The 23034-nt window shown below is 39.4% G+C and overlaps 1 protein-coding gene and 1 long non-coding RNA gene across 5 annotated transcripts in view; one reads left to right on the forward strand and one right to left on the reverse strand.

The window, feature by feature from the left end:
* Positions 1–257: 257 nt before the first annotated feature.
* The window catches only part of THUMPD2 (THUMP domain containing 2), a 35730-nt gene continuing 12953 nt past the window's right edge, over positions 258–23034 (reverse strand). For 3 of the 4 annotated variants that reach the window (XM_058683139.1, XM_058683138.1, XM_058683137.1), the window contains 6 exons: positions 21452–21504; positions 19595–19682; positions 12727–12798; positions 12098–12212; positions 4527–4635; positions 258–1560 (listed from right to left, as the gene is read on the reverse strand). In XM_058683139.1, coding sequence (XP_058539122.1) covers positions 1236–1560; positions 4527–4635; positions 12098–12212; positions 12727–12798; positions 19595–19682; positions 21452–21504 — 762 coding nt within the window. In that variant the 3' untranslated portion in view covers positions 258–1235. The remainder of the gene's footprint in view (positions 1561–4526; positions 4636–12097; positions 12213–12726; positions 12799–19594; positions 19683–21451; positions 21505–23034) is intronic. The other variant, XM_058683140.1, reaches the window with a different exon arrangement.
* LOC131484667 (uncharacterized) lies at positions 15253–19514 on the forward strand. Its single transcript, XR_009248378.1, has 2 exons — positions 15253–15665; positions 19254–19514. It is a non-coding gene; the product is annotated as an uncharacterized LOC131484667 (long non-coding RNA).

A 23034-nucleotide genomic window follows, 5' to 3' on the forward strand; every position in this document is an offset into this window, starting at 1 on the left:
AGGCTAGGTCCTGCTGGGGTTACTGTGAATTGCTTTCAGATCAGTAAGGTAGTAACTAAGTAAATTTCATTTATCACAGGTGCTCCACTAGCCCCAGACTGATTGGTGGGCCTAGCTTGATACTGGGCCAAGGTTAGAAGCCACACCCTAGCTGGAAAATAAGTTTTCTGCTTCTGCTTTGGAGAGGTGGGATTCACAAGGTGAGAAATTGCCTAAACATGGAAAGGTTGTTCAAACAGTACTAAAGCAGCCAAGAACCCAAGTCACTACTTTATTGAAAAAAAAAAAAAATGAAAACCATATTTGCATCAACTTTCTATTAAGAAGATTTTCTTCTCAAGTTGTAAACACAAGGAATGCATTTCATTTAAATAAGAGAGAGGTGACATTTAAAAACATTTATTAATGTTTTTAGAAAAAGAGCAAACTTTATTTTCTATCATGTTGGAGGATACTGGCTGGATTCTTATTGCTATTATTCCCATTAATGTTTTACATTATAAAATGGGACATATAAAAGGGACATATGGGACATATAAAAGGTATTGCAAATAAAAATTATTTTCATTCCAATGGAGAAGAAAATTACCGGCTTAAAAATCAAGTTTAATATCAAAAGAAGTAACACATCGAAGTTTCCACATTTAAAAAACTTTGATAGTTGGGGGCGCCTGAGTGGCTCAGTCAGTTAGGCATCCGACTTCAGCTCAGGTCATGATCTCACGGTTGGTGAGTGCCCCGCATCGGGCTCCGTGCTGTCAGCTCAGAGCCTGGAGCCTGCTTTGGATTCTGTGTCTCCCTCGCTCTCTGTCTCTCAAAAATAAATAGAAATGTTAAAAAAAAAATTTTTTTTTAAAAAACTCTGATAGTTAAAATATCATCAACCTTGTGATGAGTGCAATATACTTTATGTGAACCTCTGAAAATTTGTGTTCCAAGTTGCAGCTCCTTCTCAGAAACTGCAGGCGGGGCACAACTCCTCACATTCCAACAGAATTCAAAGTTTGAGAGTTCTTTAGTAGGAATATTCATTCACTGGTCTTTGGCAACTTTCAGCTCTTTCCAGGATGAAGCTGGAACTCGTCCAGCAGCCATGCCTCCTGACCCCAGGGGAGTCTGCTTCCCTGGAACTCTGTGGCCCCATCAAGATCCTATGACAACTACCTTCGCGGCTGTACGGCTGGCTGACACGGCGGCGCGGCGAGGACTCCAACTGGCTTGCAGTAGCGAGGCTGCTAGCGTCCCAAAGAGTGCAACTTCCTATATTTGCAAATGAATGCATCTGTTCTCCCAAGGCTAACTTTGTGGCATTCCACTGGCACTAAAGAGCCAAAGGGTGGTGTTTTGTCTAAGCACTCCTGGCTACTGGCTTCTAATGAAGATGACACTGTCTCTGATGTGCCAGTTTTTCCTCTAGGCTTCAAGCACTTTTTGATTGAAGGTTCACCTGTGTGGCTGTCCTTGGAATTCAAAGGGATGCTGCTCTGTTCGCCATCTTGAAGGCGCCTGTGGTGCTCTTCGCTAAGCAACAATACAATGGCTCCGCCAACGTGAAGCACCCTGTGACAAAAAAATGGTAATTGGTATGAGTACTTCTTTCTTTTTAGACAACAAACAATCCCACTTTATTTAAAATATTTGGGGTTTTTAATTTGAAATTTAATTTTATCTATTTAAACACAAGGATTTTGATAATTAGGTAGTATCTTCCATAATGCATATTCATTATAGTAATTATGGAATCATGAGCACAAATCTGCTTTAATTATCTATTTTTACTCTACTTAAAAGGCAAGCCTCAAAGTAATTCATAGTCACATTCTAATAAGTGATTGTACAAAGGAAAAGGCGGATGAAAGAATCCTATAGAATCAGCATACACTAGGCTGATGGCAGAAGAAAAGCACCGGAAAGAGTGAGGACGTGGACAAAGGAATGACAACGGGGAAGCTCAGAAAGGGAAAAGGGGAGGCCTCAGAATGTCAGCCTGTTGAGGAGAATTGCTCAATCACTTGACCAAATTCTGCAGAGCACTTCTGTGTGGAAAAAGTGATGCCCAACCACAGTCCTCGGAGTTGCTAAAGAGATTACTGAAAGCGGGAGAGAGGAGAGTGGAGAGTTACAGAGGCTGGCGATGCCACCCTCCAGGCAAGTACGAGGTCCCCTGGGAACACATGAGCTGGGTCCCAAACGTGCACCATGAGTTAAGGACAAGCGGGACCAAGCCAGGCCAAGTGACAGCGAGGGGCTGGAGCGAGGCAGGGAGCTGGAGGCAGAAAAGCAGCAGAAAGGAAGAAGTGAGGAGGAGGAGGCACTGAAAGAAATTCAGCGTGAGGGTGAATCAGAGGGGTGGGAGGAGGAGGGAGGAAAAGAGGGCTGTCTGGAATATGCTGAGGGACCTCAGGGACAGGGCAACGTGAGCTCCAATCCACAGTTGGATATACAGCCTGGAGGCAATGAGACCAGGGCTCCAGGTAGAGATTTCGGAGCTGTCAATAGCACACGGTAGATATAGCTGTGATGGTGAATGACATCACCTGGGGAGGCAGGTTAGCGTGAGAAGAGAACAAGGGCCCAGGAACAGAGGTTTCACAGTTAAGGAAGGAGAGAGGAGGGACGGGCCATGGAACAAAATCCCGGGAGAAAGTCTGGACAACAGTGATGGCATGGAAGCGAAAGGTGCACACTTTCAGGACAGGAATGGTCTCCACAGTGTCTAATGCTACAGGACGAACAGGTGACTAGGATTACAAGAGGTCCTCAGTGAACCTGGGGACAGCAATCCTAGTTGAGGACACGAGAAAATGCTGGTCTGCCAGAATCGAAGGGGGACTGGAAGGTGAGGAAGCAGAGATGTCAAGTGTAGACTCTTCTTTCAGTAAGTTTGGTTGTATAGGTACGGAGACAAGGTGACAGCTCGAGGGTCAAGAGTTAAAGGGAATCTCCCCCACACCCAACAAAGATATCAGGAGCTTAAGTAGCTTTCCCTCATCTAAAAAATCAGTGAATCAAGACAAGTTTGTCTCCGAACTCCACTATATCAGGCTCCACTGCCTATATAAAACCTCCAACTATAAAAAGTGAAAAATCAAACCATAAAGGCTGTGGGCAGGTGTCAAGGAAGCGCGGTCATAGGAGTTCCTTATGTTCAAATACATACACTTTTCAACTGATCCTACCGAGCCATTGAAATTATGGGGGGAATCTTGAATATCTTCTGGGAAGTTTCAGGTTAAATATAAGTCACTGCTCACACATATTAGTATTTCACTATGAGTTGGCTTAATAGTGTGGCTGGTGAATTACCTACTGGGCACAAAGGCTGCGGTTATTAACACAGGCTGCAGGACAGAATCACCTTGGGAGTGGTTAAGAAATACACCCACGTTCTACTCTAGACCCATTAAACTGGAGGGGTGGAGAATGAGCATCACTGTTTTTCAAAAGCCCCTGAAATGATTTTAATATGAAGTCAGGGTTGCAAAATCTGCTTGAGGGGAAGGTGTTATCAGGCAGAAGGGAGTGCAGGCCTGAATTATAGGTGGTGCCCAGAAAGAGATCTCAGGTTAGGTAACTGTGTGACAGGGGAAGTTGCTTAGAAATAAGATAATCCAAAAAAAGTGTGGAGCATCCAGTTCACAAGATGGAGGTGAGACGGTTCTTAGTTGGACTTAGACTTCATGTCAAGTCTTCATATAAAGTTAAGTCTTTAATTTTCCCTACAGAATGTCAGCCTTGACACTGAATTTTCTCCATCCAAAACCCATGGCTCATTTTTTCTATCGGTGACATTATTTATATACAGGTTCTTGACCATTTACGTTGTCTTGCTCTATCAAATGTCCAACTGAGACAATTTAATGAACTGACTTCTTGGTCGTATCTATTTATTCCTCCATGTGTTCTAGGTTCTCTCCTTTACCAGCTTAAATGATCAGAAAAATATATATTCAGGCTTCACTGTTTGAACTTCTCAAAGAAATACTTTCCTTGAATTATATTCCCTGAGGCCAACCTTAGACACCCTGACATGAATGACGACACCTCTAAATTTTCATTTTACAATCAGCAGTGTTGTAGCCTCTCTAGGATACTGAATGCTCCTTATGTGAATTTTGTTGTGGGGCTTAGTAGCTGTGATCTTGAGAAAGTTCATCTTTCCGGGTCCCAGTTTCTCATCTGTAAAATGTGGCCGATTAACACATTAGGAGGCAGGGTGTTGGTGAGGTTTATAATATGTAAATTACCTACCTCAGTGATTAAAATATAGGTCACTAATCCAGATACTCAAATTTTAGCCAATAATGAAAACTCAGTACCTTTCTTGGAATAAAACTTAATATAGTGTAAGATGATACGGAATAACTATTTCAATGATAACCCTCTGATTTGAAACCTTAGAAAATTTAAGTATAAAAACTCTGGGAAATTACTAAAATGCAATCAAATCTTAGCTGAAGAACTAGGATATAGTTCAGTTAAATGACCAATAACTCAAAAATCATGAAAATAAACTCAAAACTTACCTCTCCATTTCTTGTAGAATGCTTTTGATGTCTTCCCCTAACTTAAACTTTTTCCCAAATGGAATGTCAGAAATAATAATATCGACACTCTCTGAAGGCAATGGCAAGTCTGAAACACAAAAACCAGAGAAACCCGTTACATTAAGTTCAAATATTTACAACCTAACTATGAGAAAACTGAAGTATGGAGAATTATTTTTGCATATTAAGTACAATTTAGGGTTGCTAACATTGTCTCCAAGAAATTGTAAGTTCCTGAAAGGCTTTTCAACTAAAAAATAAATGATAAAGTTATTAGATTCTGTTCTTTGAAAATTGGTTTTTCTGTTATGATAAAATATGACATAAGTTAAGCAAAATCTTAAATTAATCAGAAAATTGAATTCTCTAAACATATTACATGAATACAAAGTTGCCAGACCCAAGAAGAAACACATTAAATTGTCTAGAAAAAACTTTTACAAATTATATGCTCTTTCATTTCCTTCTTCATACTTACATATAAAATTTTGCATGTGTATATCTATGTGTTTTTAAAAGGGAGATGATCTTAGCTTTCACTGAAATTTTAAAGGAGACCCAAAGGTTAAGAACATTGACATAAATCTTAAGGCTAGAGAAAAGGCTAAAAAACGAATCAACAAAATGAACATTATTACTAAACAAAATTAAATGTAGTATTTGATTACTGAATCTGAATTTTTTTCTCATCTTTACATTTCTCAGAAATTAGCTTCCCAAAAGGTCATACACATAATCTTAACTTCCACACTTTCTGAGTGTACTTTTCACTTTCTACTTATTTTACTTCCCACCCATCATGTAAATTAGTTGTATATTCATAAGGTAGATGTCCCAATTTTCGTTTTTTGAATAGCATTTAACTCTGTAAGAACAGAATACAATTTAAATAACCTCTGCTCTTCTAAATACCATATACATTTTTGTTGGCTGGAAATTTAAAAACAAAACAAAAAATCCCATTATCGGGGAAAGTCTAAGGAACACTTGAAGATCTTTCCTAGTTCTAACCCTTACTTGAGATTAGTAGAAAAAAATAATAGGTTGTCAGAAAAAAAGGCTCAGGATAATATTCTTTTAAAGTTAGACATGAATTCTTTTTTTATTCCAGGTCATATTTTAGCTTCATGCACTTAGTTTTAGGATGTTGCTACAGGACACGTACATTTAAATACCGTTTCTATACTTTATGCAGGGCTACTCAAGGTAAATGTACAGTGAAGGCAATCATGGCTATCAGATGTTTTATACCGGAGAAACCATGCAGTAGTTGACTCTAGAGTTTGAGTCCACATCTTTCTTTTGCATTCATACACACACACACACACACACACACACACACACACAAGCTGCCCAGTTTGGTCAGGTTTGGTAACATTTTTTTTTTTCTTGTCAGTCTCTATTTTTATTTGCAACTTTCCTACTCTGTATTATATAATTTGCTAAACTGCTTTAAATAATTTTAGAAGTTGAAGGAATAAACTTAAATGGAATAATTTTTTTTCAAAAAGTTCTAGAACTAAGCGATGCTATCTTACAACAGAGCATAAAACAAGTTTTTGCTGATGTGTCTGAGAGCGCGGGCAGGCCCTGCTATTAGACGGCTTGCATCTGGCTCTGCCACTAACCAGCAGTGGGACTTCGGGAAATGACTGCTTTAGTTTCCTCGTCTGTAAAGTGAGGTAAGGGTACCTATCGCAGAGTCCTAACAAGTGAGGTCACTTATGGAAAGCACTCAGGACAGTGCCTGGCACCCAGTGAGCACTCGATGACTGTGGTGATTATGTACAATGTCCTGTCTGGGTGTACAGGCAGATGACGGCCAGGTGGAGACCGGCGGGCCAGAATCCTTCAAAGCAGCTCTGCAGAATCCTTCTCACGGCTCCTCAAATGCCCAGCAGGGCCACCGCTTCCAGGTGGGCCTCTTTCCTGCTCTTCCTCCAGCAGCGGTTCTCAAGGCTGCAGCCATCCCTCCTGCGCAGGATCCCCAGGAGACACCGGCAGCATCAGAATCTCCTGGGAACCATAAGTGCAAAGTCTCGCTCCCTTCATCCCAAACCTACTATGTAGTGCGTATCAGAACTGACCGGAGGGTTGGTAGAACACAGACCGTTGGCCCTACCTCCTGAGTTTCTGATGAGGAAACTCCTGAAATCATGAACACCTGACCCATAATTTTCAACACATTAAATCTTTTCAATTATTAAATGCCTTGAATGGCCTGTGAACAAAGAGTTTGCTTGTAGCTAAGGAGATAAGATTCTGAAATAGAAACATAGCTCAAAACAAATATATAAAACTCATCCCTTTTGTACGACTCTGCAGGATGACTCAAGAACATGAAAAAAATGTAAAATACTGGTGTATCTTGAACAAAAGAACTGCTCTATTTCTCCCTCTTGCCAGAAGAAAAATGGGTAAGAATTGCTTAAAACTCAGAATTATGGCTCTAATATATTTTCTTCCAATAGGTTTTAAGAGCCTTCAGGATATCTTTTTGTGCATTCATTTATTTTAAAGTTTATTTATTTGTTTGTTTTGAGAAAGACAAAGACAGTGGGAATGGGAGAGGGGCTAAAAGAGAGGGAGAGAGAGAATCCCAAGCAGGCTATACACAGCCAGTGCAGAGCCTTATGTGGAGCCCGACATGAGGCCCGAACTCATGAGACCATGAGATTGTGACCTGAGCCGAAACCAAGAGCTGGATGCTTAACTGACTGAGCCACCCAGGTGCCCCTATTTATTTATTTTTAAATGTTTATTTTGAGAGACAGCAAACGTGCACAGAGAAGGGGCAGAGAGAGAGGCAGGGAGACAGAGGATCCGAAGCAGCCTCTGCGCTGACAGCAGAGAGCCTGATCTGAGCTGGATGCTTAACCAACTGAGTCACCCAGGTACCCCTATGGATTTTCTTTTCGAAGCATCTGATAACCCTGAAACAAAACTGGCAACGTTTAACTGTCTGCAAAGGTCTTCTACTAATGGAACCAACAAATTAATAGCTATAGCTTCATTTTGTTTATGTACATAAGAAAACTTGGTATTGAAGATGAGCAAAATTAATTTAGAATAGTCATTTGATCTAAATGAAAAGTCATGCTTTACAGAGTGATAGTTAAATGCGTTTTCTTTAGCTGCATTTGATAAATGGCTGTCTTTGGGCTCTGTCCCCTTAAAATACCTGCAGTGTTTTGAAATAAATGCTACACACTTCTATACACAGATCTATTTCATTTGGTCAGTGATATCACCATGGCCCTCCCAGCGGATGATAAATGTCAACAAACATTTTACTTAAGATATGTGTTCATCAGCTTTCTTACAAAATGGCAACTCTGTATTCACTTTTTCATTAAACGTATGCTTTTAAGAACTTATTAATGCTGAAAAAGTTTGTTTCAGAATACAAGTGTTGCCAAACAATAAGAAAGGATACCATACAATAAACTGTAAGGCCACTGTACCAAAGAAAACACTCAATATGGTAGGCTTCTTATCCCCTATTTCCACATACTTTACATACACCTAACCCATCACTTCCCACATTTCCTTCTGATTTCCCAAACACGGAGCCTGACAGCTTCATGAATCTTGCAAAATTCGGCACAGGCCACAAGACATGTGGATGGAACACCAGGGCCCAGGCCAGCAAGGGCAGGATAGGAATTAGAGAAAAACACACTGATATGAAAGAAAATGCAGCCACTACATTACGGGCAGCTTGTGGGTGTACTGAAAAAGCACGCCTTATTCCTACAAGGGTGGAAATGAATAACACCTAAGAACAAAGCACAGTTGTTGGCAATAAGCTTGTTATAAATTCTCACTGAAGTAATGTGTGACAGGCTATAGAATGTCTAATTGAAAGGAGTGAAAACATTCCTTTTCTCACCTGTCAACAATTTTGTCATTTTAATTAATTTATATACGTGTTTCTTTTGCTCAAATTTGTATATATTACAGCTCTCCATCTTATCCTAGGAATGTATATGTATCTGTAGATTAACAGAAAACAAAGCCTAGCCAATGACTAATTAGTTCCCAAGATAGCCTGTAACATAATACTCATTTGGTTCCAAATTTTCTTAAGTAAAACTTAGGAATAAACACATGCAATTCCTGCATATTAAAGGATCATCTCTTTTTATACTAGTAGAAAGTTGTAAGGTGAAAGTTACTAAAAAGGTAGAAAAGATATAGTCATTAAAGCTCACAAAGAGAACAAAGATAGTGATTCTGCAGAAACAAATCACAACGGGAATATTACTAACTTCCCAGACATCTCCATGTTTACAGAGGTCCTTAATCATGCTGCGTGTTAGGCAATGTGCTCTGTGTGCTTATGTGATAAATCCTCAGCACAGGCTCTATGAAGCAGGGATTACCTTCAGACTCTAGATGATAAAATACAGAGGTCCAGGATATTGCTGAAGGCCACAGGGTAATGAAACAATGGTGGAGCCAGGATTTATACTTGGTCTGTTTGATTCTGAAGTCTTTACATGCTCTTACTTACTATAGTAAAAAGATGTGAAATCCTCACACCTGTGAACGTCGAACAATTCACGGGTCTCCCCACTCTAAGTTGTGTTTATGATTAAAGCTTTGAAACGTAAAACCAAATTAGCGAAGAAAAATAAACACTTGGATCCAGCTACAATTCCACCTCTCAAGCAGAGAGATGTGTTATGAAGGGCGAATTATTAGTTCATATTGGCCCCTTTGCACACAAGATATATATGGTTCCCTCTAGACTGAAATTTAACATTAAAAGGTTAGGATGATGAAACAATTTAAAATAGATGGTTTATTCTTTCCTCCAGAGTGTTATCCTGAAAACAATTAATTTGCAAAAGAAAAATCTACAAATGACGTAATGTGAAAAATGTTTTATCTCACTAGTAATTAAGGAAAAGTAAGTCTGAAAAAATGTATCAAATTTGCAGTTTAAAAAAACTGCAATAAAATGAGAATATCTCGTCTTGACAATGGTTTAGGGAAACGTGCACTTACAGCAGCAGCTGGCGTGGAGAAACCACGCCCAACTTCTATTCCCAAGTGCTTTCCCTTCTCTATTTATCCTCATTCCCGAGGTGATCTCCTGGATTTAAACGTTATCTATGCTGCTGCTGCCTCACCTCTCCCCTAAACTCCAGATCTGGGGGTGGGGCTACTAACCTGACATCTTTTCCACTAGGTGCCTACTGATCACGTGGAATTTAACAGGTTCCAAAACTCCAACTGGTTCCCCAGCAGTTTGCCCCAACTCCGAGGGTGGCCACCCCACCCTCCAGCTGCTTAGGTCGTCACTCTTGTTCTTTCACATGCCACATTCAATCCAACAACACATCCTGCTCACTCCACCTTCAAAAATTATGTACCTGACCTCAACACCCCACGAATAGCACTTTGGGCCAAACCACCATCATTTCTTACCAGATTATCACACTAGCCTGTACTTAGTTTCTTTGTTTCCTGTTTCCATCCTGTACTTAGTTTCTTTGTTTCCCGTTTTCCATCCTCCCTGCTGTAGTCTATTCTTGACATGGCAGTTAAACTGATCCTTCCAAAAACTACAATTTATTTGACTCCTTGGTGCCATAGAGAACGTTGTTTTTAACACTTTTATTATTATTATTTTTAAGACAACTGTGCCTTTTGCTTGTTTTTAAAGTGAAATCTTGTGGGAAAAGCCCCCCCACATGAAAACAGATAAAAATGGAGTTGTGGCGGAGGTCAGACGGACAGCTCAGTACTTCCTTCCCAACGCGCCCGAGGCTCAGGAGATAGTAAAGGCTTTGAAAAACCACCCTGCTGCAACAGCTGATGAAGCCAGTCCAGTCCTCTTGCAAGTACCCCCCTCCCCCCAAATAGCTTTCTGAAAGAAATTAGAGTTCATGAAAGCTGATTTCGGCCTCATCACCCCTTAGTTTCCTCTGGAAACCTGCGTCTTATCCCATTAAAAAACCTCGACAGAAAGGTTGAAAAAACAGTCGTTGGCAGCAAACGACTCTGAGATCTCAATCAACAATATACCATCTTGTTGGGATGAGCATTGGGTGTTGTATGTAAGCAGTGAATCACCGGAATCCACCCCCAAAACCAAGAGCACACTGTACACATTGTATGTCAGCCAATTTGACAATAAATTATATTTTAAAAAATTAAAAAAAAAAAATAAAAAAAACCCCAAAACCCCAATACACCTTCTCCTCTGGGGCTGCTTTACTATGTTTTTACCCATAGTTACCCTAATATCTTCTTCTTGATACTCTATTATTCCTCCACTACATTAAAAAATTTCTTTAAAAAAATTTTTTTAATGTTTATTTATTTCTGAGACAGAGAGAGAGACAGAGCATGAGTGGGGGAGGGGCAGAGAGAGAGGGAGACACAGAATCAGAAGCAGGCTCCAGGCTCTGAGCCGTCAGCACAGAGCCTGACGTGCAGCTTGAACTCACAGAACACAAGATCATGACCTGAGCCGAAGTCGGACGCTCAAGCGACTGAGCCACCCAGGCACCCCCACGTTAAAAAATTTCTAAACAATTATTTTGTTCCTCCAGATTATAGGTTTAACACTGGGACCATCTACTAAGAGAATGCCATTTTCTTAGTTGGGAATTGTGCTCGTTTCTAAGGGAGAAAGATGTACTAGGGGAAGGGGAGAAACTAAGGAATGTAAGACTTGTCTAAAATGGTCTAAACACCATTTTAGATGGATGGGTCTTAGGGAAATATTATTTTGATTGGACTCAGTAGAGTTGATTCCTAGTCTGTTTGTCACTGCTGATTCCCCAACAGGTTTCCCTCTACCTCACAGGGTGACCAACTATCCTGGTTTGCCCCAGACTTGCCTAGTTTTAGCCCTGGAAGTATTGGTTTAGCAGACAGGGATGGCTGGTAACCTCATTCCTATATACCACAGGACTACTGTCCAATGTGAGGCAAGAGAAAGATAAGATAATTCAGAACATTTCAGTTTATCTGAAAAAAATCCAAAGAAGGTGATGATGATGATGATGATTCTGTCCTCTTTATTTTATCCCTATATTAAGTGGTCTGTGGTTATGATATGAGAACAGTTCACATACAACAAACACATCTTAAAAAGGCACTTGTGGGCCACCTGGTTAAGTGTCCAACTCTGGCTCAGGTCATGATCTTGTGGTTTGTGGTTTGAATCCCTGCATTGGGCTCTGTGCTGATGGCTCAGAGCCTGGAGCCTGCTTTGGATTCTGTGTCTCCCTCTCTCTCTGCCCTTCCTCTGATCACACTCTGTCTCTCTTTCTCTCAAAATCAACTAAACATTAAAAAAAAAAAAGGGCCCTTCACTTAAATGCTTAGGGATACTATATAAATGTTGGTACTAATAACCTTTTGAAAAATAAGTTATAATTATAGTATTGGAAATTAACCAAGTATTAGCTCCAAAGAATTCAACATATGGAAACATTTACATACGGAAAGTGAATTTTGTTTAATATTATGATTCTAAGTATATTTACATATGTTCATTTTCCCAAATGTTTGCATTTTTTATATCTTACCTATAACAGAAACTTGAAGTAACTCAATTTTATTCTTAAGGCCTGCAGCTTTCAGATTGTCACATGCACCTAGTAACTGTGAGTCACTGACATCAGCACCCACATAATATACATCCTATGAGGAAAGAAATTCATATTTTAAGTATAAATAAGACTATCAGACATTTTACATAGTTAAGAAAACCTACTTGCTTTTTCTCAAATAAATGAAAATGAATTTAATAGATTTCTTAATTCAGGTTAAAACAAATTTGTAGTATTTCTTTAAAATGATATTCAATAGTAAAAAATTAGAAGTTTTTGTTAATTTTTAGAAACTATTAGTATATTTTCCAGTAACAAATGCCTAAAGAATTTGGGGATTATCATAATCTGCCATGACTAGTTATTGAAATTGCTCACATTTTCCTAAATTCCCTAAAATACGATTTCCTAAACAGTTGTTTAAGAAATGAAACAGTGATTTAATTAACCCTTCATAATCCATTTTGACAATAGTACATAGCAACTCATGTAGTCAAAACTAATACTCCTGAATAGACAATCTACTTATAAATAACTGGTCAGTGAAAATACATATAATGATTAAAGTAAACATACTGCTTGATTTACCAAACGTGAGTACTTACGGGCCATTCTTTAGCAGCTTCCAAAAGTATTGTTCCGAGTCCACACATTGGATCTAAAACAAATGCACCAGCCTGCAGACAGAAATACTGATTTGTTATTATTCAGTCTATCATAATGTATATTATAAAAGAAACCTAAAACTTGAGGAATCAACATTTCAAGAGCAGAGATTCCTTTTTACACTTTATTAGGAATTTCAGGTGGTCAAAGCCACAAGATAGGTGTATGCTCCACATGTATGAAGATTAGGAAGGTCACTGGTGTGGCCAAAGCACAGTGAGTGAGATGGAAAATGTGGTGTTCACATTAGAGATAGGCTATTCCGTCAAGATGCACTGGGTTATGGGGCGCCCGGATGGCTCAGTCGTTTAAGCGTTTTGACTTCAGCTCAGGTCATGATCTTGCGGTCTGTAGGTTTGAGCCCTATGTCAGGCTCTGTGCAGAAGGCTCAGAGACTGGAGCCTGATTCGGATTCTGTGTCTCTCTCTCTGCCCCTGCCCCACTCACATTCTGTCTCTCTCTCTCAAAAATAAATAAATATATATATAAAAAAAAGATGGACTGGGTTATGCTGTATGTAGTAACAATCCCCAAATCTCAGAGGTTGAAAACAACACATAGCTAATGCTACATCTCCACAGAAGGACATCTGGGGCTTCTGGAAGCCAAACTCATGAAGTGGTCACCATCCAGAGCATTGCCATCAGAGGGGAAAAAGAAGCATGACAAATCGTGTACTTTCCTAAAGGTGCCATCTAGAAATGAGACACATTACTTCCACCAACATTTAACTGGCTAAAGCATGTCAGTCACATGACACGCGCAGTTTGAAGGGGCGAAGAAAGTGTAATCCTACTTGTGCCTGGGAAAACAGGAAATTTGGAGAAAAAACTAATTTTTCCCGTTCTGGGGGAGGGATGTCTCATTACATCACATCTTGTAGGTACCATAAGGATTCTGGTTGCCTTCTGAAGAATGGGAAACAACTGGAAGGATCTGAGCAGAGGAGTAACAGGACATTACACTTCAAAGGGCTCACTCTGGCTGCTCTGCTGAGAATGGACCAGAGAAGGGTAAGAGTGTTAAAAGGGAGGCTAGTTAGGGGACACCGGCAAGAGATGATGGTGACTTGAATTAAGAGTGGTATTGGTACAAGTGATGAGAAGTGGTTACATTCTAGATATATTTTAACGGTGGAGCCAATGGGATGGACTGGATGTGGAATGTTAAAGAATGACAATAGTTGGAAATGACTAAAGGTTTTGACCTGAGCAACGGGAAGAATGGACTTCCCTGTTACTGAGATGGGAAGAGATGGGGAGGAGAAGCTTTGAAGGAGACGGGAGTACGGTTCTGGACAGGTTAAATTTTGAGACGCCTCTTAGAGCAAGTATGGATGTCAAGTGATTTGTTGAACATATGGGTCTGGAGTTCAGGGGAGAGGTTCAGGCTACAGACATGAAGTTGGGAACACTCAGTGTTAGTCATAAACGATATTTAAAGCATCAGAACTGCATGAGTCATCGAGAATGTGAGAGAAGTTAAAAAAGAAAAGTCTATGGGTTGGACCCTGGTGATCTCCTAAGTATAGATGTTGGTAGATGAAGATTCAGCCTTGCATACTGACAGCAGCACATACTGATGTAGGAGGAGAACCAGAGCGGTGTTCCAAAAAAAAGTGGAGAAACATGTTTCAACAAGGAGAGTGATGACAGTATCAAAGTGCTAACAGGTAAGTGCGATGAGCAGTGTCAGTGGCGTGTTGGTGATGACAGCCTGACGGAAGCGGGCACAGGAGACAGGGGACGGGAGGAAGTGGCGACACCAAATATGGACAACTATTTTTAAGAGTTTTTCTGTAAGGGGAAGCAGAGAAGGAGCATGTGGGTTCAGGAAAGGGCTATTTTCTTAAATTACAAGATACTAAATCAAGTATATGTGCTGATGGGCATGCGCAGCAGAGAGAAAGTCCTCGAGTGGGCACGAGGCGATGGAGTCCGGTCCCCAAGCACTGGAGTGAAACAAGGACAGCTCCCTTGTTGTGATGGCGATGAGGCAAAGCATGTGGGTGCAGGTTCCAGCATGCTGGTAGATTCGGTGAGGAGAACCCGCTGACGTTCTCTGCTGATTCCAGTATTTAAGTCAAATAAGGAGCAGGAGAGTGAAAAGCGTGGGCAAGGAAATGACTGTCATGGTAGAACGTAGAATCCAAGCCGTGAAGCAGCGATGAGGATGGGTGAGGAGCGATGGAGGGTGGTGAGGGCAAATGACTAACCCCCTGCGGGGGCTAAGGAACTGTGTGGCAGGGCGCCAGAGGAGCTGAACGGGAAGGAGGAAGGGGCTAAGAGCAGGGTTCTTGAAATTGAGATTCAGCCTCTGGGCACGATGAGGTACAGGATCTGAGCAGGGCAGATTGTCAGAGGTAGGGAAGCCAAGACACTAAAGGGTCAGGTTACAGAGCGGATTCTGACATCATAAAGAACTATGACAGGCATAGTGGCCTATACTCTGTTAGAAATGATAGAAGAGAGGTCTGCCTACGACTGGGATAACTTCCCGGCACGTGCTTCAAAGGCACAGAGAGGTTCTGGGCAGAAGAGCAGAGAGGCTCAAGCTGACACCTACCACCTCCAGGCCCTTGGTCCCTTGATAGGTCTATAGAGGAAGCAGAGCCCTCAATGGACAGCCAGGTTTCGGTCAGAGCCAGAGGACACCTAATGGAAAGAAACACAATGTCCTTCAGGAGAGGGAAAGCTCCAGCAGGAAATTCTAAGGAGAGTATCCTACGGATGCCCCCATGAAGGGGCGGCGAGTAGAAAGAATTTAGTTAAAATTTAGTCAAAAATAACAATGGTATGAGAACTAATTTTTATGAAGATCTTGATATGTGTCAAACACTGTGCTCTTCCTCTCTCCAACATGGTCCTTGCTGAATGAGGTAACCTGACCTTAGTATCTATAACTGTCTTTACGTTATCATAGGACCTTGTCTTGCTGTGACATTTGGGTACATAGGCAGAAGCAGACAAGTATTTCTGTATGCTTATATTAATAACTAAAACTTACAGAACTTGGTTTTCCTTATTAGGATTTTTTTTTTGTTTTATTTATTTATTTTGAGAGAGAAAGCACAAGTGGGGAAGGGGCAGCGAGAGAGAGGGAATCCCAAGCAGGCTCTACACTGCCAGCTCAGAGCCTGATGTGGGGCTTAAACCCACAAACCACGAGATCATGACCTGAGCTGAAATCAAGAGTTGGACGCTTAATTGACTGAGCCACCCAGGGGCCCCTTCCTTTTGAGGATATGTAGGAAGGAGAACAGTGTGTGGTAAACATGAAAAATATCTAACATCCTCATGTTTAGATGTCAGTGCTAATAGCATTGGCTTACCCAAGGTTGAACTGCCTACGCACTGCTCTGGGTACCATGCTCCCTAAGGGGGACTGGATCAAGGCTGAGTACTGGGATCGTTTACACTGTGGGTCTTTACTAAACTCCTCCAAAACAACTGTGCTGTGCTACTTCTTACATGCTTTAACATTCCGATGCTGGTGGTCACATTTAGAGAAACATTCCTTACTCTCGGCTCTGGCAAGGCAAACTGACAGTAAGGGAAAATTTTAACAAGCATCATCTTTGGATATATTTAATTTACTTTTCTACTTTTCGGACAAATGGATGTTTATATCAAGATAAAGGTAACATTTCAAATTTGTACGTGGTTATATAAATTTATATTTATATAATACACACACACACACACACACATATATACATGTTGTTATATAAACTGTGGTGAGATCACTGGCGTTTTGGTAACTCTCTCCTTAGACTAAAAGAGATTTGGACTAAAGATTAAAATCAAATAACAAAGAAAATCATGGATTCTGGGAACATGATAATCTTAAAGCAGCTTTCTTCTTTTCTCTCACCTCCAAGCTCTTTACTTCCCCTGAGCCCAAGTGATGCTTAGACCTGGAGGCAACTAATGCCAAGAGAAGCCCTGGGCTTGGTTTGGGTCCTGGAAGAAGGAACTCCATGGGGCCTCTTTGCCAAGGCTGGATGGGGGATTAGAGACGAGCACTGGAGCCCAGACGGGGAAATCACTGCAACCGGGGAGAACCTGGTCTTCAGAGATCTACAGATGTGCCGGGAGACCAGTGAACAGAAAAGTGTTCACCTAGAAAAAGTTTTCAGCACGGCTGACAGATTCTCCTTCCACTGCCAAGCCCGGCAGTGCCACAGATCCACTTGCCTTGTAGCACTTTTAGGATTTTAGCCATTTCAAATATTTTAGTAACCACAATTGACCCCCAGTGAGCCAAAAAAAAAAAAAAAAAGGTAAATCTAAAGGGTAGGGGTCCACCAGTAGTGAGAGAGTAAATGGGCAGAACAATCTGAACATACATCTAATGAAACAGAACTCCTGGAGGAGACAGGAAATATCTGAAGAAAAGAGGTAAGGGCTTCTGGAGATATTCAGATGTAGTACACACACAAAACTTTTCAAAGCTAAAAAACAATGATTTCTAAGCTAAAACATTCCAATGAATAAAGGAGAACATGATTCTATGACTCCTGTTATAGCCTGGAAGATAACATTCAAGAATAAGTCAAAACGTAGACTCAAACTATGGAAAGACGGAAACCATGTTCTGGAGAGAGGATAGGCAACTTGGGAGACTAGCTCCAGGAGGCTTAACGTGTTTATAATTTCAGAAGCAGGAAAAGAAAGTAGTTTAAGGTAAAAGCCACTAAAGCAAAACAGCCGGGACAATAATAATTAAATAATGAAAGAAAGAGTGCCTGAGCCAGAGAAATAGTAACAATAACTTTTGTAATTATTACAGTTACTACTGGCATAGCAGCAGCGAATACTTAAACACCTCCTATATGTCACACACTGTTCTAACCATTTAATCCATGCTAATTCACTTAATCCTCACATGATCCTAGGAGGTTGTTATTTTCATCTCGCAAATGAGAAACTGAGGCACGCAGATGTTAAATATAAATATCTTGCCCAAAGTTTTCTAGGAAGTGGTGTAACCAGAATTAGAACTCAGCTTGGGCTGAATAGAAAACACACATATGTTAAGTATATCCTGCTAATATTCCCAAACTTTGGAGGATTAAAGAGAAAAGTCTTACAAGCCCCTAAGCAGCTCTAAAGGACAAGGAAATCCTACTGGCACATACCGCTCACCTGGAACACAGGAAACTAAATGACAAGGGGACAGCGTCTACAGACCTCTGAGGGCAGGGGACTGACACAACTCTTAAAGCCAGCCGAGATGGGTCTGTACCCCAGGACGAAAAACAAATTTGAGGCTGTATAGGAATTTCTGACTATGTATTACTTGGACACCACACTTGAAGAAATTGCCTAAGAAATGACTTTGACCAAGTGACAAATAAACCAGAGCAGAGACCTCAAACAGGGAAGAACAGTGGGGAGGAATGATACACCTTGGAACACGTCTTTGCTTATACGAAAAAGTGTGTGTGTGTGTGTGTGTGTGTGTGTGTGTGTGTGTGCGTGCACAGTGATACCTTAATGACTAAGGACAGGCTGTGTAATGTAAGTGCTAAATAAGAACTTTTGAAACACAAGGGGTGTATTGCAAGGGAAATTCTTACACGTGATAAATAGTTTACTACAATCTAGTAGTTGGGGGCTGAGGGTAGAAGGGTGCAAAAACGTTTCAAAGGTCTCATTGTAGGGAGGAGTAAAGGGGGGTCAGGAGAAGAGAAGAAAAGCACTCGAGAGGCCTCATACTGTGCTAGGGAAGAGGGTAAGCTTAGAGTATTTGGGTGGTAAAAACAGTGTCCTGACACAGGAAAGAGTTGATATCTTGTTTTAAAGCAACAGCAGAGTCCCACGTGTCTAATTAAGAGAGCTGGCAACCTGAACCATTAGTGGAACAGAACAATAAAGTATAATTTCCAACCTCAAGGAGAGCAATGAAGTGATTATCAAGTAACTTGATCAAACCAGTAAAAACAAACAGTGTCAGAAGTTGTAAACAGAGTAAAATAGGAGGAACACAATCAAGTGTGTGTCATAAACACTGAATTCCCTCCCTGGAGGACAGGGACCATCGAATGGGATAAAAACAGAGCTGGGTATTCGTATAAAAAACAAAACAAAAAACAAACAAACAAATAAAAAAACATACTGAAAGCAAAGCTGAAAATAAAGCAATGGCAAAGAAATGCAGCAAATGCAAAGAAAAAGAAAGGACTAAAAAACCATTAATAAGACACAATGAAATTTAAGTTTAAACTCACTAATCAAGATAAAGAGAACTTTATGTGACAATGAAAAGGCACCATTCCTGATGAAGCAGTAAGTCATAAATGTGCATATACCAAACTAGACTACACCTGACGACTAGCAAAAATGCAAATACGGTAACATGATGAGATTTTGAAATACCTCTTTCAGAATTGTGCAGATAGTAAAACATTAATATAGCAGACATTTGTTGACTAAAAAATAAAATTACTTTCTTATGTCCACAGAACATTCACAAAAATTATCAAGATCTTGGTCACAGAGAAAAACTTAAATTTTAAGAAGTGGAGGATTTACAGACCACATGATTGTGCCATGAAAGATTAGAAATCATAAAAACGCAGCTATCTTTGGACTCAGCATTTTCATAGCCAGAACACTCTCAGAAGTTCAACGATATATAAAAATATTGCTGTAGCAGTTCAGAAGTGTAATGGCAAGAGAAAGAGAAGGGTAGAAGAAAAAGAGAAATGAAAAGAAGGGAAAAACAAACAAGCAACCAAGATGCCCATCAATCAGTTGATTACGGAAAGGACCTTGCTATCGTAAGATGAAAACACTTCCTCACCTGAATTTCAGCCAGAGAGGCCAGTGCCCATGCTATGGTAGACCTCAGGCCTGCTGTCTTGATGTAAGCTCGGCTGGCCAAAGGAATCCTACAAAGAAAAGAACCTGATGACGTACCCAACATTACCGTATGTTAAAGAAAAGTGTGATATAAACAAACTGATTAACCTGTCGTATCTGTGACCTCCTCTTTATATATTCATCTAACATACACTAAGTTCCCCTAAGTTACAGAATATTTTAACCTTATGACAAAAATCCCTTTTTTCATTGGCACCTCGTCTGACCAGCCAGTGTGGTATTTCAGAAAGGTACATTTGTAAGACAACTGAAATTTAAACTCTTAGGTATTTAACTTAGAAAAATCTAATCACATATGAGGGAAGTATTTCTCAAGTGTTAATATACTTCCCTGTCTTCCCATGTGGAATAGACCTTTTCTTGCTGGAGTCATCAAGAGGAACGTACTGTGATAGAGATGCGGTATGGGAAGTAGGGCTGAATGGATGCTAACCCTTGAAATCTGTTTTCTAGAAAAAAATCCCTTTTGTAAGTTTGCTTTTTGCTCATTTGCATCTTTTCTCAAAAGATGAAATGAAGCATGACATTGCATTGTCTAAAATAATTTATGGAATGAAGGGCTGAAGCAGACATCTCCCAGATGAGTTCACTGGCCTCCATTATGTACCACCGCATACTTTATCCTCTGCTTCATTACTGCTACTATCAATGTTTCCAGATTTGATGGAGGTTTTCAAAATATTATTTCTATCTTTCCAATGTAATGAAAAAGCAAGCTTGATAAAAGCTATTACAATAACCTTAAGCATTCTTTTTTTACATCCTGCTTTGGGCTTACAGATGCATAAATGTGAGCTTAGGGAAAATGGGGTATTCCTATAGAATTTTTATAATCTTTGAAAATATTCCATGCCTAGAATCTAGAAAAAGGGTATCTAAGTCACATTATACTACGTAAACAGGGATGTGCATACAAAATGTTTTTCATTAAGATGCCAACAATACCTACATGCTTCCAAGGAACTGGAAATCACTGTTTTCATCCAACTAGCTCTCTCTTCCTAAAGCATCTAGAAAAATACCTGTTATGTAAGTGTTCAACAGATATTTTGAAATAAGGAAATGAATCATTTGCATTTATTATTATATAGTACCCTGCAAGATTAGAGAGATACCTGAAGTAGATTTTAAAAACTGGAAATAGGGGTGCCTGGGTGGCTCAGCTGGTTAAGCATCTGACTTTGCTCAGGTCACGATCTGACAGTTCATGAGTTCGAGCCCCACATCGGGCTCTGTGCTGACAGCTCGGAGCCTGGAGCCTGCTTCAGATTCTGTGTCTCTCTCTCTCTCTGCCCCTCCCCCGCTCACTCTCTCTCTCTCAAAAATAAACATTAAAAAAATAATTAAAAAATAAAAATAAAAGTTGGAAATACTCTCCCACGATAAAAGAATAATGGCAATAAAATTTGTAGAATGTGTAAACGTGAATTTTAAGAAATGTGCTGTATTTTCTATTTTAATAAAAACTCCAGATGCCAACAGACTAAGGGCCTGTGAAAATCATTTAATAATAGAAATAATTAGATATAATTTTTCAGTACGAATCATGTAATCAGTGCATGATTATAATCAAATCTTTTAGAGCTCTAACTGGCCAGATTAAATCATATGCGTTATGTACTAAAAAAACACTTTACTGGCTCAAGTAGAGAACTCTGATGCTTTGTCCTTAGCCCTGCTCTGTTACATCGATGTCTTATACTATAAATAAGAGCATAAAGTTCTTACTTTCACAAACTCTAAGGGACAAACCAGAAGCTTACAGAACAGCATCTACCTGAACACAGGGATTCCCACCACAGAGTAAATGTCATTTAGATGTATGAAGATCTGAAAGAACAAATAGAGAAGTTAGAACAGAACAGGAAATGCATTACCAAATGCACTGACAATTTGAAAACTTCTATTCTGAAGCTGTATATAATCTAAATTTTATCTTTTATTTTACTTTTAATTTTTTAAATAATCTATATTAAAAAAATTCTAAGGCCTTGTTTAAATATATGGAAAAATGTCCATATGTAAATAAATAAAATGTAATAAATAAATAAATGTAAAAAATAAATAAATAAAAAATAAATAAAATAAATAAAAATGTCCAAATATATATATATATTTTATTTTATTTTATTTTATTCTATTTTTTAATTTTTTAATTTTTTCATTCATTCTAAGAGAGAGAGCACAAGTCGGGGAAGGGCAGAGAGAAAGGGAGAGAGAATCCCAAGCAGGCTCCGCATTGCCAATGCAGAGCCTGATGCGGGGCTCAAACTCACAAACTGTGAGATCGTGACCTGAGCCGAAGTCAGATCCTTAACCAACTGAGCCACCCAGGTGCCCCACTATAATATTTTTTCTTGGGCAGAGGCAAAGTAAATTTTCAGTACATTCCATAGGAAGATTCTGAGGATAGTTCATTATACGAGGTATTATATATGGAGAATCATGTTCTGAAGACATCTTGGGTTCTTTCCTCCCTGGGGTTCTCTGAATTATGACTGGGTCAGACTTTTCAGCATTTGGGGTTAGAGAAGACTTTCTAACCTTAATTCTTCCCACCTTAATTTTAACTTCAAATTGAGAGTTGAGGTCACACAGGATCATCATAGGCTACACATATTTCCAGGGTAACAAAATTTTCTTCAGGCCAAAGATATTATAGCAAGGGTAATGTTTTCTCTCTCCGTTATCCATGGGTGAGTTTCTTTCTCTCCATTACCCTTCTTCTGTTAGGCCACAAAGAGGATTTAAATGTCTCAAGTTATAATTAGTAGCCCAATTAAATTTTAAAAGTTAGAATCTTACTTTTGTATAGTTTGATGAAGTTTATGGAATATTCTAACTTCGTTGTTTGATCCCAAGAGCATTTGATCCCTGATACTTTCACCCTAAAGTTATTTTTACTCTATAGTTTAATCAGAATTACTCCAATATTGACAAATTTTTATTACATACCGAATGATCTGGAATGGACTCCAGTTAGTCCATTAAATCCTTGATCAGCAAAGTAAACTTTCCAATGTTTTGCATTATTCATTTTAGCAAAAGTATTTATTAGGATTCTTTTCTATTTAAAATTGATTCTAAAGATAAGATACACTAATATTTTTATATATCAAATATTATTGAGAATAGCTTCTCCCACTATAATTTTTCTATTAATTTTATCAAATAAAATCTGTTAAGATTTGATTCTTCTGTTAATTTTGTTCACAAATTTTACTGTGTGATTTTACTGTTGTCAATTTTGCTCTGTGTTATTTCTACCAATAATAGCTATTATTAATTACATTAAATACTGATAGGAATTAAATTAGCTATATTTATTTAGGAGCTAAAACTATGAGGAAACTAATTCTC

Source organism: Neofelis nebulosa, chromosome 9 (assembly GCF_028018385.1).
Source record: "Neofelis nebulosa isolate mNeoNeb1 chromosome 9, mNeoNeb1.pri, whole genome shotgun sequence".
In the NCBI taxonomy this organism is placed as follows: domain Eukaryota; kingdom Metazoa; phylum Chordata; class Mammalia; order Carnivora; family Felidae; genus Neofelis; species Neofelis nebulosa.